A 22,625-nucleotide genomic window follows, 5' to 3' on the forward strand; every position below is an offset into this window, starting at 1 on the left:
GGGAGTGTCGCGGTCACGATCGCGAACAATGCGATTCGACGGCAGCGAAAGTTTCTATTTACGGGCACACGAGCTGTGAAGAGACATCGTACACCGTCCGATGACTGTACCGAGAGGAGTCAGATTATAAAACGGCAGACTAAGCGGCTCTGGAGATTACGAGGGCCGGCCAGACTTGGCGTAAACAAGCCTTGTTATGCACTTAATTACGAGCACTCTGCGATATATATATATATATATATATATATATATGTGTGTGTGTATGTTCTTGGAAAATAACTCTGCCTTCTATCGTATTTTATATTTCTTTCGAGTGTCTCTTGTACATTCTGTTTACGTCGAGGAGACTCAAAAATCAAAGTGCAAAATTTATAGGTACTATCAATAAGCATGCATTTTTTCGAAGCCGATACACTCGGTTGTGCCTGCCCGTTTGATCTCTCTTCATCCTGTGTATTCATTTTCAAGCGTAGCTATTATAGTTCATTGAGCTTCTCGATTTATAGCGCGAATAGCTTGGAAGCAATCGCTGACTTTTGCTCGACAGCTCGCGATAACGCGCACCCCGATTCGCACCCCTGTTTATATTCAATAAGAGATACGTTGAAATTAATCGATATAACGCGAACTTTATACATAAAATTGTAAGGAAGAATCGCGTTTTCGTTCGCGTTCTTAACGTGACCTATTTTAATGTTAAATATTATTCAACATTATTTTGGCAAGTATGAAAAATATATAAGCGCAGGAATTGTAACCAAATCTGTGTATTATATTTATATATTTTATTTCGCTTTATCCATTTCTTTATTATACATACATATAGTAAGTAATTATATAAATGAAAAATAAAATATATAATGAGATGTTTACATTATTCATTAAAGAAATGATGATTTTAATAAACGTAGAGTGTTGATGAATAGAGGGCGTCTGTTGTCGAATGGATCTGATGTAGCAGGCAGGCGCCTGCTTATCGCATCGTAGTTTATATCCCGTAGCAAAGAATTTTATCAGGAAAAAAGTGTGCCCCGCGTTATTAATACTATGCATCCTCGAGAGATCGCAGCGCGGCTAACGTTCTCAACACGTCTCGTTATTAAAATTTAATTACGTCAATAATGAGTCTCCCGACTCTCGATTGCATAAATAGTGGTGTGCGTTATTAATACTGATGACTTTAATTGCCGAAAATTAACGCTTATGTAACCTTATTGGGACTTTAACCGGCAAAAAAGTTAGAGATGGGAATATTCCTCAAAGATATGTCATTGTTTCGAACGTATATTGCAAGAAGCTACTATTATTTCATTGAAATGGGATATAATATGAATAATCAGTATGCTATCGTTAAACGATATAAATTTATAGCTCGAGAATAATGAAGCATTTTACGCGGTTAATAAAATATTATATCGAATTATATATTTTTCCTTGATCTTAAATGAAAGGATCAAGTCTTTACATATGTATATGTATAAAAGTTTTCTCTTATATTTCATATCTTTTTTATAATAATTTTATTCGGGAAAAGAGAGAAACACTACATCTTTTTCCCCGCAGAAAATCCCAAAATTCTCTTTGTCAGAGCCGAACTGCTTTAGCAAAACACGCTTCCACACGCATTACACGGGTCGCCAGTTGTCGTCACCGAATTACACCGCAGACCGACAAATTATAGTGGCGGTTATAATTCAATTCAGCGGTGTGGTCGGAATGGTCGGTAGGTTAGGGGAGGGTGAGAGAGGCAGGGAGAACCAAATTATTAACTTATGAAATTCCTGCGGCGATATATCCGCGACGTAATGGCGAAATTCCGGGAAGGCGATGACATTCTCATGAGAAGAGAGATGCACGTGTCTTCGCCTCGCGTCACGTCGTGTCGCGTTGTCGCGCGATGACATTTCACCGATGGAGCTTTAGCGGTCACGCAATGAAATGTTGGTGCGCGAGATGACAGTTCGCGGATTGTAAACGACGTGTCTCTCATCGTAAGCAAGAAATAATAGAAGGTTCGGATTACTTAATTATTTGATGATGGAAGCCTTCTCTAGAACTGCTTATTGTCGGCAGTGATTAATGGTATTAAAGTATTCTTTTTACTTCCCGATCTTGAGGAAAGACCCGGATGAACTGATTAAGTTATTAGCGTTTCAAATTTGCGTGAAAGTTTAATTTTTTACGTCGTTGGGTAATTGTAAATTTTAAGAATTTAAATGGAATACTTACATCAGTAACACGAAAAAAACTTCCTTGATATTTTTTTTTACTTAATTAGGTGTAATTGATTAATTCAGCAAAAATATCATTTTTTGGATCGTTGTAAGTTAAATATAACATACTGCTAATAATAAGGAGTTTCTGAGAATTTTCGTTTAATTAGCGAAACACAGTTTAAAATTAATTATGTCACTAGTTAGGAATTATTTAATTGGCCTAATTATTTTATTTCTAATATTAATTTGATTACATCTAACTTTATTTAAATAAAAAGACATTTGGAGGAATGAAAAAGGAGAAAGGACTGAAAAGAGAAGGGTAATATTTCAATTGCATCCAATCAGGTTTACATTTTACAGCGGTTCTCAGTGTTTATTCGTTGAGGAAGTTTGCGGTTTCTTTCAGTCACACAAATCCAAAAGTTGTTCGGTTAACGGAATATATGGACCGGAAGTTCGAACGGTAGTTTTCTGATTGAAATTCGGTGTAAAGATACAACTTCCTGTCTGAATGATCTTTTCTTGGTCAGCGATCGTTGACACTATCGGTCATTGCTCATTCGCATGAATGCTTAAGCATCGCGATATACATTGCGTCATGTTAACGGATGGGAGAAATATTTTGCCTCGTTAATATTTTATTATAAGTCAACGTCTTCTTAAAATTTGCATATTAAACTAGTAATGAATATAAGACTAGTATAACTCTAAAATTAAATTGTTATAAGTATTTAATAGTAACTATTAATTATTTTATCATAAATTAATATTATTAGTAATTAAATTATTTATTAATCGCAATTATTAATATAATTAATATATTAAGAGTAATTAATATTAGTAATAATTACTAGTAATTTATTATAAATTAATATTATAACTTTTCATATTTATACATAAATAATAATAATTCCATTTTATACATACATAATAATTTAACAATTAATTAAATAATTTAATTATACGTACATTCGTGTATGTATGCATGCATGTATATACAAGGGGGACAATAAAACTTGCGTAACGAAATACATAATAGACGTCTAGAAACATTAGTTTTCATCATTGTAATGGAGATGAGTTAAACAACTGTCAAAAGTCATTCACGTCACGCTGTATCCGTACCCATAATTCGCGTACATATTGCTAAGTGCGTTCGCATTCTCTCACGTATCTCTCGGCAGGAGAATACCTGCCGGAATATAAAAGCCAGGCGTGCTGAACGTAATTTATTTTCTGCGGCATAATATACCGCGGATCCTTCAGTTTCCTCGTTCACCACTGCGCGATCTTTATTCATCTATTCATAGATGTTCGTTTCTATGGTTGGTAGAAACCATACGAGCCGGTAGTTTCCGCCCTTTACGTTTCGTCGAGTTTATTGACTCACACTGTCTCCCTTGGCGGTGTATTTGTGCTTCACATCTTTGCAGAATACTTACTTTTACAGTCTCGCCGTTCGTCGTATGGCATCGCGATGTTTAATCACCATGCGTCTATTTTATATATATATATAATATGTGTATATATGATTCGCACTCGTGGATGTTTGTTTTATCTCTTTTTGCGCAGTTTTCGCTATGATATAAATTCGCATTTTTTTTTTTTCTTATCGTCCTTAACTTTTATTCCTTGACTTCCCCGATTTATGAGATGCTGTCGTGTGTTCTTCCGTTTCAATCTTTTCATTTTTTCCTCATCATCTTGAGACACGATTTTACAATCGTTGAGCCATGAAGATTCGATGTACATCTTTCAGCTGCAGTTTCTTCAGGAAGCTTTACTAGAATCTTTTTTTTAACATTTCTTCATTTGTAAGCGCTGAAGAACCACAAATGATCCGGTAACGGTAATCCTAACCGGAGAACGGATGTTAGATATTTTTTCTTCGACATAAACATTGTACGCGTGTGACCTTGAGTGCGAGAACGAACGCGATGTTACGCGGATACATGGAAATTATTTTGCCAATAATTCCATGGAATTGCGAAGCGAGTTATTTCACGACAACTGCCATTCGCTATCATGTCGGTTTCAGTTATTTTAGTAGAGGCACTCAAGAATGTTCTCTGTAATTTGCTGTTTTTTTTAAATTTTTTATCAGATATAATTTATTTTAAAACCTTGTACTCATTTTGATATTTTCACAGATTAAATTGTGTCAGTACTTTATTGGTATTTTTTAAAATTAATTCGCAACATTGATAATAATATTAATTATTAAATAATATTTATGATTTCGTTATATAATATTCAGATATTAAAACGTTAATAATATTACTATTTTTTTCTTATTTTTTACCAGATATAATTCATTTTCAAACCTTTGTTCATTTTAAAACTTTCACAGATTAAATTGTGTCAGTACTTTATTGGTATTTTTTAAAATTAATTCGCAACATTGATAATAATATTAATTATTAAATAATATTTATGATTTCGTTATATAATATTCAGATATTAAAACGTTAATAATATTTGCGGTTTCAGTTATCTTATTAGAAACGTTTAAAACAGCTTTACGTGGGTTTTCTATTTTTTCATTTTCTCATCAAATAATTTATTTATATATAATTTACTTATTTCAATTTTAATTTAATAAAACTCAATGCATCTCTGAAATCATAAAGATCTAGACAATCAATTAAATTATGAAATACATAAAACCACCTGAAAGATCAATCTGTAATTTACTATTTTTTTCTTATTTTTTACCAGATATAATTCATTTTCAAACCTTTGTTCATTTTGAAACTTTCACAGATTAAATTGTGTCAGTACTTTATTGGTATTTTTTAAAATTAATTCGCAACATTGATAATAATATTAATTATTAAATAATATTTATGATTTCGTTATATAATATTCAGATATTAAAACGTTAATAATATTTGCGGTTTCAGTTATCTTATTAGAAACGTTTAAAACAGCTTTATGTGGGTTTTCTATTTTTTCATTTTCTCATCAAATAATTTATTTATATATAATTTACTTATTTCAATTTTAATTTAATAAAACTCAATGCATCTCTGAAATCATAAAGATCTAGACAATCAATTAAATTATGAATCACATAAAACCACCTTGTGAAAGATCAATTCCCCCGTGCAGAAACAAGCAGCGACCCGAAATGGCGACAATACACATGAGCGATCGCGTAATCGCGGGAGCGTCGGCGTCGAGGTTGAGAACTCGCATAATTGGAGTCAACGATGCGTACCGAGTGGCCTCGGCCATTGTCTGCATACAGTTACTCGATTATACCGCGGACACGTTTCGAACAATTCGCACCGTCGACAAAAGTGCGCGCTAAAATGTCGCGCCTCGCCGTAATATTGCGATGAATTATTGGAAGTATTAACCGAGAAGGGACGACAATAACCCGGCTCTCTCACGAGGGTAGTAATGACAAATTTGCATAAGAGTACGAAGCAGTTTGTACAAGTCGTCGCTCAACCGAAGCATACATATATATGCTGATAACGCTTTCACGAACGATATGTATATACGGCTGAATTAAAAAAGATTAATAAAAGCTATATACATATATTTCAAAGATTGAATTTTTTCATCTCTTCAGGTTTCAGAGGGGGAACTTTTATTAGTTTATTATTATTTATGCACTTGTATATCTATCGTGTTTATGCTTTGATGAAGCAAAATACTCGTAAATTTATTTCTTTTAGGATTTTAATATCCATTTTATTGCTCATAACTGTTATTTCTATGCAAATATTGATCTGAATTAATTTGCATAATTGTGATCTCAACTTTCTCTGCAACTATAATATTTTACGGCGCACGCGCATGTTCCTTAATACAGGCCCGATAATGCAAGCCCCTTCTATAGATTACTCTTAGTGCGGGTTACGTCTTGAACCGGGGACGTGATCCCCGCTGATTCAGCTATTTCGTATGCATCTCAGCGAACTTGCGTACGATATAGCGATACTATTATCAGCGACAAGGAGCAACGTACCGACTCCGACGTGCGTCATTGACCTTGCTCGAAATAAAAATACCACGAGTGAATTATGCATCTTTTTTGAACGCGAGTTTAGAAAAGCTTTGTTGTCGTTGGAAACGGTGACGTAACGTTGTTGTGACCATGAGGGATGAATTTAACCCGCAAGATCTCTTAGAACGTGAGCCATACGTCTTACTGTTACAACGAAACACATTCTAGTATATTAGTATGAGTACAGCTTACGTCTTATATTAACTCTACATAATTTTGTAATTTCTACAATAATTTTTTAATATTAATAATATTATGTAAAATTAATAACGTTATATTTAATATTATATTAAATTTAAAATTAGTAATATTATGTGTAATATTTTTTGTATATAAAATATTATATATAATATAATATGGTATATTATAATATTATAATTTTATATAACAATAATCTTTTATATAGTATGATAATTAATTGAAAAAATTCTGAAATTAATTTTTTGTCTCATCCAAAATTACATCATATTCTGCAACTGTTACAAATGAGCTATTTTATAAATAGTAATATCACAAATATTATGAATATATTGGATAAAATTTTACAAATTACGACAAATTACAATTTTATCTCAACTTTCTTTATTTTTTCCGAGGGAAGGGGGAACATCTTGACGACTTTTTTCTTTGAGTTTGAAGTACATCATTCATTGCACCTTCTCACTGCGTTCGTCGTTCAAGCGTTTCTGGAATTGGTCGAGAGCGAGCGGAGCTACTTATACGGTGTACCGTTTACGCATTCTTCTTTCTCTCTCTTTCTTGCAATGGTCTACTATACGTGTTTCCAGCTGCAACTGTGGGCCCCTTTTCCGTTCCATTCTCCGTCACGCGTGTCCCCGTCTTCCATCCTTCTCGAGCAAACGTCTTGAGCTCCTTTCTGCGCGCTGACGTGTGTCCGAAGAATTCTCGTGCTGCCGAGTGTCCGATCGCAGACACGGCTAAACATTGTTTTATGTAACTTTAAGAATTATTACCGTCCAATCGTCGTAAAACCGTGATCGGACGACGACGGTTTTACCGCGTGTAAACCGCTTTTTGCGCTCAAGCTACGCCTCGTAATTTTGATCGACTTTTAATTGAACGACGGCATTTAATTGGCACGTCGGTGATTTAATTACTGTTGTGTAAAACTGTTTTTGTTATCATATATAAATTCCAAATCAGGTGCGGACGAAATTATAAATGTTAAACGTTACATTTCCGAGGTAAATAAAGTAAAAAAGCAAGAATAAAAGAAAGTTCGTAGTGCGTGAGTTATTCCAACAATATTTTGGTTCGCAAAATGTAATTTTTTACTTACACAATTTTAAGCAAAACAGTAGTCAAATTCTTATAAATTTTTAAAGATATTTTTATTAATCTAAATATCTGGAAGCATTTTTAAAAACATTTTTAATTAATAATAACCCATACATCGACAATTACAAAGACTTAAAACATAAACATAAACACTCTTTAAACATATTTTATTCGCGTCAATAAACGTTTAATAGTTAATTATAATTATTTTGAACATTTATTGAAATAAATAAATCAATTATATATTTAATAATATGTTTAATAATTTTAGGTTGTAAAAAAATACTGTGACACATACACACTATTATATACATATATATTATTAAATTATAATCTTATAAAACAGATAATTTGTAAAATATGAGTGAGTAAGAAAGTTTTATATAAAAAAAGGGAACTTAAAATCTCTTAAAATTATTCTGAGAATCGCAGAGAATGAATCCAATAATAAGTGACTTTTGACGTTCGATGGCGACGCAAATTCTTGTCGAGAATGGCCACTTACTTCGAATGCACCATAGGGGCCGGGCCCGCCAGGGCCCCCCGGGGCCCCCCGAGACACAATGAGCAATAGAAGAAATATTCTCCGGGCTTGACCTCACGCACGGCGAGTCACTTAAGTCACGCATACTTACATACATCCGTGCGCTTGCAACGCGCACGTGCTGTTGCGTATGGGTGCGTGCGTGCGTGCGTACATACTTGCATGCATGTCTCTTTAAGATGTGTTTATCGTCGTCCGCCGACAGTCTTCGTCACTTTCGCGGCCGTGTTTGCTTATTTATATACGAGCTCCGTATACAAGACCGATAAAATGGAGCGTTATTCGCATACGATAATCTTCTGCGGGATTGATTATGTCGGCGAATGATCTTCCGATGAAAGGGATGATATCAAAGGGGACTGTGCACGTGTGTGAACTACTTTGATCAAAGAAAGATGGTTTTAAAAAAATGGCTTGTGTATAATATGTTGAAAACTTTGCAAATATTTATTTTAAAAAATAAATCTTATACTAAATAATATTTCATTTATAATTTATTTAATTTTAATTTATTGTAACTTAACACTCCTCTTATTTTTATCTCTTTTGTCAGTTATTTTTACTTGTAACAATTTAAATTTTGCAGAATGAAAGACAGATAATAACGGAGCTTGTCTATAATACATTCAATTAATTATTTTCGACTAGTGACTTTTGTTACGGGTGATTGTTGGTATTCGAAAGTCGTTGCATTTTTTTACGAAAGCGCGCGTGTCTACTTTCATGCATATCTGTGTACAAAGGACACGCTCACATTATCGTGAAGAATAATACGTCCTGCCCTGACCATGAGGTACACGAATGCAATTGTACATAGGGTGTGCACGCAGCCGTGATGTACATTGATATACGTGTATGTGTGTGTACAGATGTCCGAACACACGGACATACATGAGTGAAAGAGACCGCTCTAACACACGGTGAAGAGTTTCCCACAATCAGTACACAATCTGTCTACAATCGTGTACACGGTGACCCGTTTGAAAAAAAAGGTCGTTGCCTCTCTCGCTCAAATATTCAATTAATTTTTTCGATTTTCAATTATAATCAAATTTTAGAGTAAATTTTTGAGGTTGAATTAAAAAATGAGAAACAATATTTTGCGTTTAAAATTCTAAACATAATCATCAATTATTTATATAATTAGAAAACTTTTTGTTCATATATTTATATTTAAGAATAATTAATTTCCAACATGGTTTCCTTTCGATGTTTAACCCTTACTCCGTATTGTTATTTTTGGCACCTTCTAACTGTACAGGTGGCTCAGAGTATTTTCGATAAGTTTATTAATATGTTAAAGTGTTTTAAAAAATCTGAAAAAATGTGTATACCTTCTTTGAATATTCTAAATAAAGACTAAGATAATAAATTTGAAAAATATATTATTTTATGATTATTTGTTTTTTCGAGAAATTGAAGTTGTTAAAAAAATCACCGACAAAAATGATCCATCAGAACGGAATAAGAGCTAATATCAAAGTTCTCAAACATATTGTAGATAAGATTATAACAAATACTCGATATATATTACAACCATCGATGTATTTAATTAATCAAGCTATTTGATTATTATTTAATTTCATTACCGTTGATTTAATTTTGAAACTTTTATTATATAGCGTTATTTAATGAGAAATCTCTTCAGTTTAAATCGGCCAAAGGCTAGCACTTTTCTTTGGTGTCACCGTGTATGCACAGGTACCAAGTGTTGCGCACGTGTGGCGTACACGCCGGCACGCACACGCGTGTGACGCCTTATACACGGCAACGTGAGGCCCGAGACTGGCCTTTCAGTCTGTGTCGAGATCGCGCACGGTATAGATCCTGCGATTTTTAAAACGAACACGTCGCTGCCGATTCGTCGAGGGAAGCAGAATCGTGCGCGGATCATCGCGAGAAGATTCGTCTCACGTCGTCGAAGAGATAGATCGTGGGACGATCGGCGATCGTGACCGGTAACAGCACGACCGGCGGGAATCGATCGTTGATTTTTCCGCGAGACGAAATGTTGGCTTACATCGTCGGCTTTTTCTACTTCTACGCCGAATTACTCTGCCTGGAGCTGCAGATGATGATACAGCCGGACGAGTACAAGCTTTCCAAGTTCGTAGTGTGAGAAAGTACTCGCATTGTACTCGCCGAGTCTTGAAAGAAATGGCATCGAGGAAGGAGAAATTATTACTTCCGAAGAAAAATTGCATCGAGGTTGGGAAAATAATTTTACTTCCGTGAGGACATGTAAACTTTCAAGTTTGTGTCATAAAGGGGAAATCATTCTGCGAAGGGAAGTGATGTAAAAAGGAACGAGATGATTCAAAATAATAGATGCAAAGAAGATACTCTGCGGAAACAAGCTTTTTAATTTTATACTGAAATAGGAAAATGAAATGTGACTATTTTTGTGACAAGTGGTCCTTGGAAGGAAAGAATGGTATCATAAAAAAATGGCAGGGAAGATAATCATTTGCATTTGGAAGGATACATATTCATCAACACTTCTCTTGCTTGAGGAAAAATTATTCGAATATGAACTCATCACGTGAAGGATATTTGCGATTCGAATTAGAGTGAACCGTTTAATTGAGGAACAATATATAATTATATATGTGTATATCTAGCCGGAAAAAAACATGTTTTATTTTTGAAGAGGAATTATTTGTAAATTATTCTAAATTCCACGGAATTTCGCGGTCTCTCTGATCATGTGTAAAGGATGTTGTTGAGACAGGAGAGATTGAAGTTTTTTTCCACGATAAAATCTGCAACGACGAAGCTTTTTCCGCACTCTGTACAATCGACACTAATTTGCATGAAACACCGTGATGTCGGTAAATGTTAATGCAGCACTCCCTCTAAGCCTCTATTAATGGGGCTGACTTGTTCCGGGATTAAACTGTCTAATCAAAATCTCGAATTAAGCTATCTTGAAGATAATGTGATGACGGTTAATAATATGAATTAAATAAACAAAAACAACATTCAAGAGCACCTTTAATTGTGTGTTTAATTTATTTACCTTTTTTAAGGGATTGAAAGATTAATAATTTAATATAATTATATAAATATTTAATATACAATATATGTAATTTTTAGAAATTTACTTTTGTATAAGACATTACGCAATTTCATATATCAGATATACTTTGAGCGATGATGAGATTTTCTCGATATCGGGGAAAAAATTTTCTAACTAGACAACTCCACCTCTAATCGTGTTTATTGCGCTTTTTGAGATAAGATTACTTCTTCGGAATTGAAAGGAAGAGATTCTACGAGTTATGTCTCGTTCTAAACTATATATATTTATTTTATAAAGTATTCCAGGAATTTTCCTGAAATATATATAAATTCCATGTACGAGATTTTATTCCTCAGAGGAAGATATTTGCTAGCCATTTCGTAGAAATTTCTATCTATGACAGATTTCTGAAAGATAGGAATTTTCTCCAATCGGCTTGATATCGATCGTAAAAAATCCTGAAAGTAATTTAAAAATCACGCAGAGAAAAATATCGACTTACGCCCTGACGTTGACGAAATCCCAAGGCAAATAGACAGGTTTTTCTGGACGCACGGTCTTACGTATATACAAGGTGGTTTTCAAAGAGAGTGCATCGACGAGCGCAACGTCCGGTCGGCGCGGCGAAAAAGGCCTCGTAAAATCAGACGCATCCGGAGAGATACGAGGAGTGAAAGTGCGTTTTGCACAGGATGACGGAAACTCCGTTGCCGGGATAAGCGTAGCCGGCGAGCGCAACGTCGGTCGGCGCGTCAGTGCCGTCAGTGCGTCAGTGCGTCGCAGCGACGAACACAAGGCGCACCCGGATCATCATCCGCGCCTCGGATGATGATCGAAAATATAATAGTATTATTGTCACGTGGACGACTTAATGGCCGTATTAATTGGTGAACCCGACCCGACCCGACTTGACCGCGCGCTGTAAAATTCGTCATCGGCTTCAATAATTCATGACACAAACATCGCGTGACGGACACGTGGTGCGAAACGCGTTATGCTCCGGCTTTCTTCAAGGTTACCGTTCAAGGTACGCCGAGGAAAAAGGAGACAGAAGTCGGACCCGCGAAATTGACGTCACTTCGCGGCTGATCTCATTGTTTTCCAACCACCTGGATGCTACGAGAAGGATATGGAGACTATATTGAATTGTAATTATGGATTGTGTTGTGATTGGACGCGTAATTGAATCCGAAATACACGGATGGAATGAAAAGTTCTCGTAATTTACCTGACAAGAATATACATTGCGATAAATGTTTTTGAATTTTTTTGTTTTGACAGTTTGTAATAAAATAGAGATTTTATTTATTTATCATTTTTTTTTAAATAAATATATTATTAGATATCTGTCTTTTCTCTTTTTTTATTTTTTATGGAAAAAATTCTGTGATATAATTCTAATTAGTAAATATTACATTTTTGTTACTTATTGACGCTTTCCAGATTATAATTAATCGCATTATTGTACTTTCTTAAATATAGCATAATTTTTAATATTGAATCATTAAATATTACCATTTTTAAACAAACTATAAAATATAAGTCTTGTAGAAAAATGTTTCTGATAAAACTTACTTGATTTTGAAAAAATCGATTCTCTTCATTATTCTATGTATAAAAATATTTATACATAAAATCGATAGTTTACAAGATACATGTTTTGTAATTTATTTTGATTTTAATGTGTTATATGTTAAAATAACTTAGAAAATATCTCATAAGCATCGATTTTTTCATGATTATATCTCGATACTCTTTTATGTAGAATAATAAAGAGAATCGATTTATGTATAAAAAAAACATGATTAAAAAAATCTTGGAAGTGACCTTGAAATCTTGCAAACGCTTGGAACAAGAATCGTGCTGACTACAAAATGTTTCTCTCAAAATTTATTACAAAAGTAATTTTAGTTAAAAGTAATCTTATCTCTAAAATATTTGTTTTCTTATAAAATATCTGTTTTATAGAATTTATGATAAGTGGTCATTTTCAGTGACTCATATAATTTATTTTTATTTATTGTTTATCGTGCTTGTGAAATATATTTTTATAAATAAAATAATTCATATGCATATACATTAAAATACACTAACATATTATTATTCTCTCTGATTGTGAGTTGATTTTATTTAGGAATAATAATCTGCTCGAGCAAGAGCGGCGACCAGTATGTTTCATATCCGTGCACAAGTCACCGCTCTCTCAGCGTTGTTTTACTTTCGATAGTGTCCTATCGTTACCGTTACATTTATCCAAGCCGTGACGCGTCTTTTCGTCAGGCCCAACTCGTTATCTGTGTGTAAATAGAAAGATGTCGTGCCACCTCGTGTAGGGAAGAGATAAGTGTTTCCGGTCGTTAAAGCCTGACGACCGGGAAGCGGAACAGTTTTTTTTTTCCTTTTTGTTTTAGAAATGATACTCAAGTGTATTTTCGAGTCGAGTAAGAGAATTAATGATCTTCATCCTCTGCGAGATATCCTAAGAAAATTTATATTATTTTCAGACTTGAATCTGTGGAACAAGAGCATCAGCCAGCGCTGGAGGAAGCTGCGACGAAGATGCTCCGTGCAGGAGTCGTCGGAGCCGCAGGAGGCTCTGATACAGGGTGGCACGACTCACGGTGTTATACACGCGGTGAGATCGACACCGGCTAGCAGAGAAGCCTCGCCGGCCGCGAAGAGCCTTCAGGATGGCAGTACGTCGAAGAAATTGTTACAGACTAGTTCGCTGAGGCTGCCAGGTAATTAAAATTAAGATTAAATATTATAATTAACCCTCAAACTGAACACGGTTTTTTTGACAACCTGAACACGTGGGTAACTGGAGTCCGAGTTAATTTTTCTACTCTAAAATTATTTAAAAAATTCTAAAAAAATGTACACATCTTTTTTTAAGTTTAAACTAAAAGTTTATGTAGTGGAGTTAAAGAAAAAATATTTTTAAATACTATATTTTTGTTATTTGTTAGATCAAGATTTGGAAACATAGATGTTTTATATAAAAATTAATAAAAATTTGAAAAAATAATTTTGAACAAAAAGGCTTCCAGGAATTTTTAGTTCAAAGTTCAAAGTTTACGAAAAAAATACTATATGTCCACGGCTTTAAAAAATATAATTATTTGAATGATCGAAAATTTTCAGGTATAAAAAAATATGTTTTTTCTGAGGACAATTTTTTTTTTAATCTTCAGGTAATTTATTTAAAAGAAAAGTGAAGACAAAATGTAATTTACATTATAATCTACAATGTAAAAATTGATTAATACATACAATCCCTGTTTGTTACTCGTTATCATTAACAAAAGATACTTCTTTTAGCATGAAAATAAATGAACACAATAGAAATTAAAGCAATTTATTTTTTGTTTAGGGAGATTATCATTTTAAATTTATAACTTCTTTTTATAAAAAAAAGATTAACAGCAAAAAAACAATATTTTTAAAAAAATTTACTTATTGACCTTTTCTTATTCAATATGCATAAAGCGAATACGTGGGTCATTTTTGTGTCCGCTTCAGATTTAGATTCGCCAGGCACTTTGCACTGAACGAACTGTTTCAATTGTCCTTTCAGTTACAAGTCCCTTTTGACACAAACTTTTTTTTGGATAAGTTTTCAACCTCGAGATTTTATTAATATTTTTTTAAAACAATGGATTAAAAAAGGCACGGACGCGAAAGACCCACGTGTTCAGTTTGAGGGTTAATTAAATACCGAAGAGACAAATGTACATTTTATATATTATTTGGCATGAAGTTTATATCTTGCATTTTTATATATTTAATTATGAATATTTACAGGCACGACGAAGGGAATTGCCGATATCCAGCACGTGCTCCGCAGCAAGTTCAGCAAAATAAACGCCGGCATCAGGAAGCGGAAGGCTCTCAGCGTGACGGAGGTGTTCCCCCCGCAAAAGGACAACGCCTCGAACTTTTACGTGCCAAGTCCACTCACCTCGTCGTCGTCCAGTCAGACCTTCGAGCAGAATCGTTACGACTCGAGCGAGCCCACGTCACTTCCGCCCTATCCCTTTCAAGACAATCTGGAGACCCTGGCGGAGAACAGCGTTCCAAACTCACCTCACTGCGCCGGTCCTCTTACTGGCAACGGCAATGCTTTTACTTACTCCCAGGACAGTTACGAGCAGAAGGACCTCTACGAGAACGTAGCATTCTCGAGATCCTCGCCGTCGTCCTGCTGTCCGAGGACTCGTCCTGTTCTTCAACGCAGCAATTCAGAAAACCGCGATGCCAGCGTGCACGAGCATTCTTATGAGAACATACGTTTTCAGCGTCAAAGCGGTAGGGACGAGTTGATCTCGGGTAGCCCTTACACGGGAAGACACCTGGCCAGAAGCAATTCCGAGACCAGAGAACATTCGTACGAGAACGTGCACTTCCAGAAGGGCTGTAAGACCAGAAACCAGTCGGACTCGTCGTTCGAAGAGATACATATACCCAGAGTGACACCGAGGAAGAGGTCCATCGACTTCAAGGTCGGCGGACAGGTGAACAATTACACGGGCGAGGTCGCATTGAACGTCGGCAGTAGTAATAAAGAGGATGCTCCGTGCAGTCTGGGTGCTGACAGGAGTCCTGGTAAGAGGAACCCGAGAAGACTCAACAGCAGAAGCGTCGCAAACATTCCTAGCTCTTCGGGCGCGAACTTGAAGACTTGGCAAGTGAGTAAATCTCGATAATTTGTTTTTAAAACTTAATTTAGCGTACATTTTAAAAGTCACAAACGTAGAGAGAAAATTAAAAAAAGTCGACGTATAAAATATTTAAGTATGATTTCGTTTAAAAAGCAAGTGCTTACTTGATATTTATCTGAAACTTTTTGCTGGAATTTTTGCTTCGATTAAGAACGACGTGGCAATTTTTTAAGGGTACTCAAGAGGCAGATGAAGGCCTGAATACGGACTCGGAACTCGAAGACATCGACGAGGCCGCCGAGGGCGAGGAGTCGCGCTTCTGTACCTTGCCAAGACCCAGTAAGGGCGGCGCGTCCTTCACGATATTGACCGCTAGATTTCTCAAAGGTCCTGGACACAAGGGACTCGGCTTCAGTATCGTCGGCGGTACCGATAGTCCTCGTGGAAATATGGGCATCTACGTGAAAACCGTTTTTCCCAATGGCCAAGCCGCCGATCTAGGCGCTGTCAAAGAAGGTAAAATCATGTTAATGAGTTAAACTTATTTTCGAGATTTCTCTTTTAATTTTAATATACTAAAATAAGAATTTTATCAGACGATTTTTTACATAAAACATTTTTGTCTTTTTTCTTTAATTATATATTTGAAATTTAATTTGTAATATAAATATATATATATATATATATATATATATATATATATATTTAATTTATATATTTAATTATATTTAATATGTGTTTAATTTATAATTATATATATTTAAAATATAATATCCTTTCGAAAATACAGTTTATAGATTGTGATGATAATTTTCGAGAGTAAAATAATTATACTTTCATACCATTATATTAAAAAATTATGCCTTAATTTCTTAGACTATAATGATTTTATAACATTTTTTATGTATATTATGTTACCACTTTTCCAAACACGATACAGTTAACATTTTTCGAAATTTCCTATGTTTGCAGGGGACGAAATTTTGTCGATAAATTCGAAACCTCTTCACGGTATGACCCACGCTGAGGCCATCGCTGAATTCAAGTCTGTGAAGGCTGGAGACGTTGTCCTGCACGTAGGACGTCGCGTGAATAGAAAGAAGAGAGACTCCTTGACTCTGGCTCCGGTTAACCCTCCCGCTCCGAGACAACCCGTCAAGTGAATTCACGTAAAAGTCGCGACGACGAACGATTTTCCGAATTTTTCGCACTTTCGTAAGCTTAATCTCTTTCACATTTTGCAAATATTATAATAATATCGATAATAACAATTATTGCTGGCAATAATGCGCGATAAATCGAGGTAGACTGACAGAGAGCCTCGCGAACCCAAAAATTCTGCTTTTAATGAAACTTTGCACACGTATAGAGGGGGTAAATAGATGAATTTAGAAATTTTCAGTTGCTGCCCAGAAATGATTCTAAGGGATGAAACCACCCCTTATATATTGAGCCGTTTTATCGGTTTTCTCTATATATCTCGAAAATTGGAGATATCGAAAAATGTTTTATACAAAAGTTTTATAATAACAAGTCCTCTATTTAATCGCATTAATACAATTTTGAAAAAATAAAAAAATTTTTTTTTTTAAATCTTTGAAAAAAATTATTTTTAAAAAATTTTATTAATCTAGTCAAATAGACCTGTTTTTATCATAAAACTTTTGTATGAAACATATTTCAATATCTCGAATAATTTTCAAGATATATAAAAAAATTACTCTTCATATAAGGTATGGTTCCACCCTAGAAGCATTTTCAGGCCGGAATGAAATATTTCTAAATTTATTTACCTATGTACCAACATATTATGTATGTATTGTAAGTTAAGAAATTAATATAAAACTCTAAATATTAGAGTTTTATCGAAATTAAAAATTTTTTAAGGTTTTTTCCCCACCTTAATACTACACAATTAAATTGTTAATGATTAATAGTTTTATTCCACTCGCCGAATTCAGTTATTATAATTTTATTTATATGGAATATTAATTTTAATTTATCATTTATTTGGTATGTTTTTGTAATACAAGTCATACTGATTTATCTTAAAACGTATTTTTTTCATTTTTTAATTTACGAAAGATTACTTCATCAAAAACTACGCATTACTTTCTCTGATTAAACAAACTCATATTATTATATTTTCTAAATAAATAAATTTTGTAAAAATATTTCTACATTGCATTAGAACGTAACTTAAGAAATTATCGAGTTTATATAATCGCACTTAACATTGCAATTATATTGTATATTTATATTGTATTATTATTATATTGTATACTTATTGTATCACGTACTTATTGTGTCACGTATTTATTACATCAGTGTATTAATCACGTACAATTCTAATTTTCCACAAACACCTGTAAATAATAGAAAAATTGAATTACATGATATTGTAAAAGATATTATATAAAATTCAATAGACCACATATCATTTGATATGCAGACTGACACTATGTTAGAATTTGAAAATTATTGGGATTTAAATTTATTCGATGTAGAAATATTTTTACAAAATTTATTTACATAGAAAATATGATAATATGAGTTTGTTTAGTCAGAGAAAATAATGCGTAGTTTTTGACGAAGTAATCTTTCGTAAATTCAGTATGACTTGTATTACAAAAACATACCAAATAAATGATAAATTAAAATTAATATTCCATATAAATAAAATTATAATAACTGAATTCGGCGAGTGGAATAGAACTATTAATCATTAACAATTTAATTGTGTAGTATTAAGGTTGTGAGTCATTTTCATTTTCTTAATTCTGATTTCGTGAGACAAATTTATATTAAATTTCTACACCTTATATTATAATTTTATTATTTCTAGTTCTTTTTCGTATTTGATCAAATTTTTCTTACTGAAGAAGATTGCAAAATTTTATGCATTAAGAAGAAATGGACGCAATACTTAAAGAAGCGCAACTGGGAAGAGCAGATCTGTTTGTCTCACATCTTTGGAATTAAAACTTTGAAGACAGGATAATAAAATTATATACCAGCTCATTTTTGCGTCTGCGGTAAGTTTCAACGAAATTATATAAGAGATTCGCTGTATATTCATTATATATTCAAAACCAGGAGCTTGCCAGGACAACGAAGAGTGCTTATAAGGCATTATCAAGAGATTTCTGCTTCATTACATCGATATAAGAGAGAATTATAAAACTGATGATCGCTCATAAAGAAATCGAATCAATACTAAGCAATGTGTCTGACCTCATATAATCAAACGAATGAAGCGGATGCTGTTGAATCAAAAGCATTTTATCGTACAACATGGCCGATATTTATTCGGTTACCTCACATATATCAAACATTAATATTTATCGATAACTTATAATCATCGTTTAATACTATCTAAAATTACTAGACGTATTTTGATGTAACGAAAAATCGTTCAAGCTTTCGACCGCGTTTTCTCACGTTTATTCACACAGTATACACGAATAGGAAATAGATGAATTGAATGAATAAATTGAGAGGAATTTTAACGGAATACTTATCGAATATAATATGCAACGAAGTCCTCCAATTAGTGTGATTAATAGACGATTTATTTTTGTAAAACGAAAAAAAAATAATCTGCGATTTTTGTAATATTTTGTATAATTATTAATAACGAGTGAAACGACATTTATTATGGACGTATGAGTAAAAATCAATGAAATGGACGGAATTGATCGAGGTATCAGTTTTACGACAAGGATTATTTATAACGGCCTGATCGAGAGTAATATGTGTATGCCTGAATCGCGAGGGTTTAATTTTATCAGAGAAAAAAATACAGAGCTGTTACAAAAAAAAGTGGCCAAGAGGAGTGTAATCGAATTTTATCATCCAATTCTTTATTAAAACAATAATGAGTTGACTTTTTCGTATTTGATTATTTTTAACTAATATTATTCAAATACACAGATATTTGACGAGAGAGATTTTTTGTCATTTTTTAATATTATTTATACATTTTTTTTTTACACAAACTCTTGCAATTAGGCATACGATATTCAGGAATGTTATCGCAGAATTAAGGGACAGAATTAATTTCTAACCGTAGACTAACGAAGACGCCCAAAGATGAAGCCCAAAAAATATTTTTACTACGAAGACGAAAAACACATATATAAAGAAAAGCGCGCATATCTATATATTATATTATATATATTATACATATACATATATATTTTCATCGAAACACGCGTTTACTTTAAATGGAAGCAACATTATTAGCATCTAGTCGATCTGTAATATTTTTTTCTCTTGAAGACTTCTTTTTTATAATTGCGATGACGAAAGAAAAACGTAAAAAGTAGTTTTATATATAAATATGTACGGTGATATATACACAGATATATTTCTTATATCAATTTTCCAAGGTGTAACTACTTGTATAATCGATTAATAATAATGATTAGTATTTAGAATTGTCGCTAATCTTGACGATGCTACATTGCGAGTGTAATGTATGCTCTGCAGAATAAATGAGAATAAGTAATTCCGGAAGTATTTCTTCCATTTATTTTAATTAGTATAAGAGTTTTATCATGAAAGAGTAAATACTTAATATATGAAGCGAAAAAAAGAAAATAAAAGTTTGATTTAAACTTTCAAAAATAATTGGCGTTTGTCAAAAATTCGACATTCCGCTTAAAATTATTGGTATATTTATTTCGTTTTACACATAATATAATAATAATAATAATAATAATAATAATAATGTTTTAGTTTTCGATATCAGTTGAATAAAAAGTTTTCGAGATATTTGTAAGAAAGCATATATGTTCTCTAAAAAAGATAATTTCGATAATAATTAACTTATCTAATAAAGGAATTGTTTCATTATCTCAATTTATTTTCTTTTTATATTTGATGATTATTTTAAGAAAGTTATATTTCTTATCATCTCTCAGAATCAATGTTGGCAATTTCGAAACTATCATGCATAACGAGTTGATGAGAATTTTTATACGAAAAGTTTCGTTTATACATTTAATTTTTATTGTTAGAGATATAAGAGACATACGTATAACTCGCATACATTCCGACCAAGCTACACAACGTAGTTATTGTTCGTCTTCCAAACTTCAATGTCGTCCTTTGTAATTCTTTTCAGACCGTACGATCGTCATCATATTATAATTTAAGTCACGTGTACATTTTACAGAGCTGTATAATTCAAACATTATGTATAGAGATTCTCAGAAATGATGTAGAATACAGATCAATTTATTTTTTACGATTTAACTTTTTTTGGTTGTATGAATATTAAAACAATAAATTTTAATAATTAATATATTAATTCTCTAATAAAATTTTAAAGAATGAATTTTTCAAGGAATATGTTCTTCGAAAGATACTCCCGTTTTATTTATTTTTATTTTACCGTAAGAAATATTTTTCAGAGAAAAAGATTATCAAACATTTTTTATGCATTTTTCGTATTAAATAAAGATGGACGTTTTCGCTTGTTGATGGCGTAAAAATAATTTTACAAGGAAAAGATTAAATCAGTAAAGAAATGCATCCCTCGTTAAATAATTTTATTCAACTTTTAAGCTATATAAATAGTGTGCAAAAGTGTACAATTTACTCTAGCGTCGCGTTGAGAAAGAATTCGCTCATAAAAATTACATGCGATTTTGAAGTATAATATAGGAATCATATTAGCTTTTTATCTTGTTCTGTATATTTTAATTTATACCATTAATTAAAGAACGCGTTACGCGCGAAATAACGGAAGATTGAGGTTGTATCGTGATGCAATCGATTGCGTAGACACACGCATATGTAATTATATTTTTATTTTTTTTCGGAGAAATCTCCGTATATATCGTTTTTGAATATAAATGGCGGTTTACAACAAACAAGTGCAAGTGCAACTCTAATTTTTGCATATACAAGCGACACAAAACATTGCATTTTCCATACTTGATACGCGCGAAAAAAAAAAACGAAGAAATAAATAATATACAAAAAATGCTTGTTGTTTACGTTTATTCGACGACATTTGCAGATTTATTGAAATTTCATGTCATCGTGTGTGATTTTTATTTCTCTTCCTTATTTTTAAAATAAATGAATCGCAATTAGCGATTCTGAACCAGTTGTTTTTCGTTAAAACCATAGCGGATCGAACGTACGTTTAAGTCAAGATTTTGTGAGTGATTATCGAAGGTTAATATCGTCCCGAAAGCGAGGACGATTTTCAAGTGAAATCGAGAGCAAACTTGTGATCACAAACACGAGAGATCATACTGATGGAGCTGGGCAAGTGTAAGCGCTGTTTTTGCGAAATCAAAACGCACGTGCGTTAAATCGAAATAATCGCTCGCCGTATTAGCTGATAGTTAAATCAATGAAGATTAAATTTTATTGTTCAATATACTATGGAATAGAATAATGTAACGAAAATCGCGCATCAAAATGAAAGAAAATTGCAGAAAACTTGCATAACTCAAAGCTTGCGAATTATTTACTCAAATATAATATATAGTTCAAATGAAATCATCCAAGAAATTTAATGACAATTCTTATATTTTTCCTGACAATAAAAAGAAGGGCTTTTTATTTCTTTTCATTAAATAACATTAATCGCTCTATCTTCAAGATGTTTATAAACGCTTTTATCAGTTTAATTTCTTAGATTTATCTTCTCTATTTTTTTACCGGTTGACAATCTACCATCTTTATATCAAGATATTATCATGATGTTATCACGATCGTAATCATAAAGATTAAATTACCCGTGGCTACCTGTAACCTTTGACGAGCAACAGCCGAACAAAGGGACGATCTTCTCTCCGTCAGCCCAGCTCCGCGTGCATACATACAAGTATAGTCTACGTGC

At 33.0% G+C, this 22,625-nt stretch overlaps 1 protein-coding gene across 4 annotated transcripts in view; it reads left to right on the forward strand.

Annotated features, from left to right (window-relative positions):
• Positions 1–21,162, forward strand: part of LOC140669920 (uncharacterized) — a 35,455-nt gene extending 14,293 nt beyond the window's left edge. For 2 of the 4 annotated variants that reach the window (XM_072900132.1, XM_072900133.1), the window contains 4 exons: positions 13,607–13,843; positions 14,907–15,790; positions 15,997–16,279; positions 16,736–21,162. In XM_072900132.1, coding sequence (XP_072756233.1) covers positions 13,607–13,843; positions 14,907–15,790; positions 15,997–16,279; positions 16,736–16,926 — 1,595 coding nt within the window. In that variant the 3' untranslated portion in view covers positions 16,927–21,162. The remainder of the gene's footprint in view (positions 1–13,606; positions 13,844–14,906; positions 15,791–15,996; positions 16,280–16,735) is intronic. The other 2 variants (XR_012047429.1, XR_012047430.1) reach the window with 2 other exon arrangements.
• Positions 21,163–22,625: the final 1,463 nt, after the last annotated feature.

The sequence above is a fragment of the Anoplolepis gracilipes genome, chromosome 10, assembly GCF_047496725.1.
Source record: "Anoplolepis gracilipes chromosome 10, ASM4749672v1, whole genome shotgun sequence".
NCBI classification, from domain to species: Eukaryota; Metazoa; Arthropoda; class Insecta; order Hymenoptera; family Formicidae; genus Anoplolepis; species Anoplolepis gracilipes.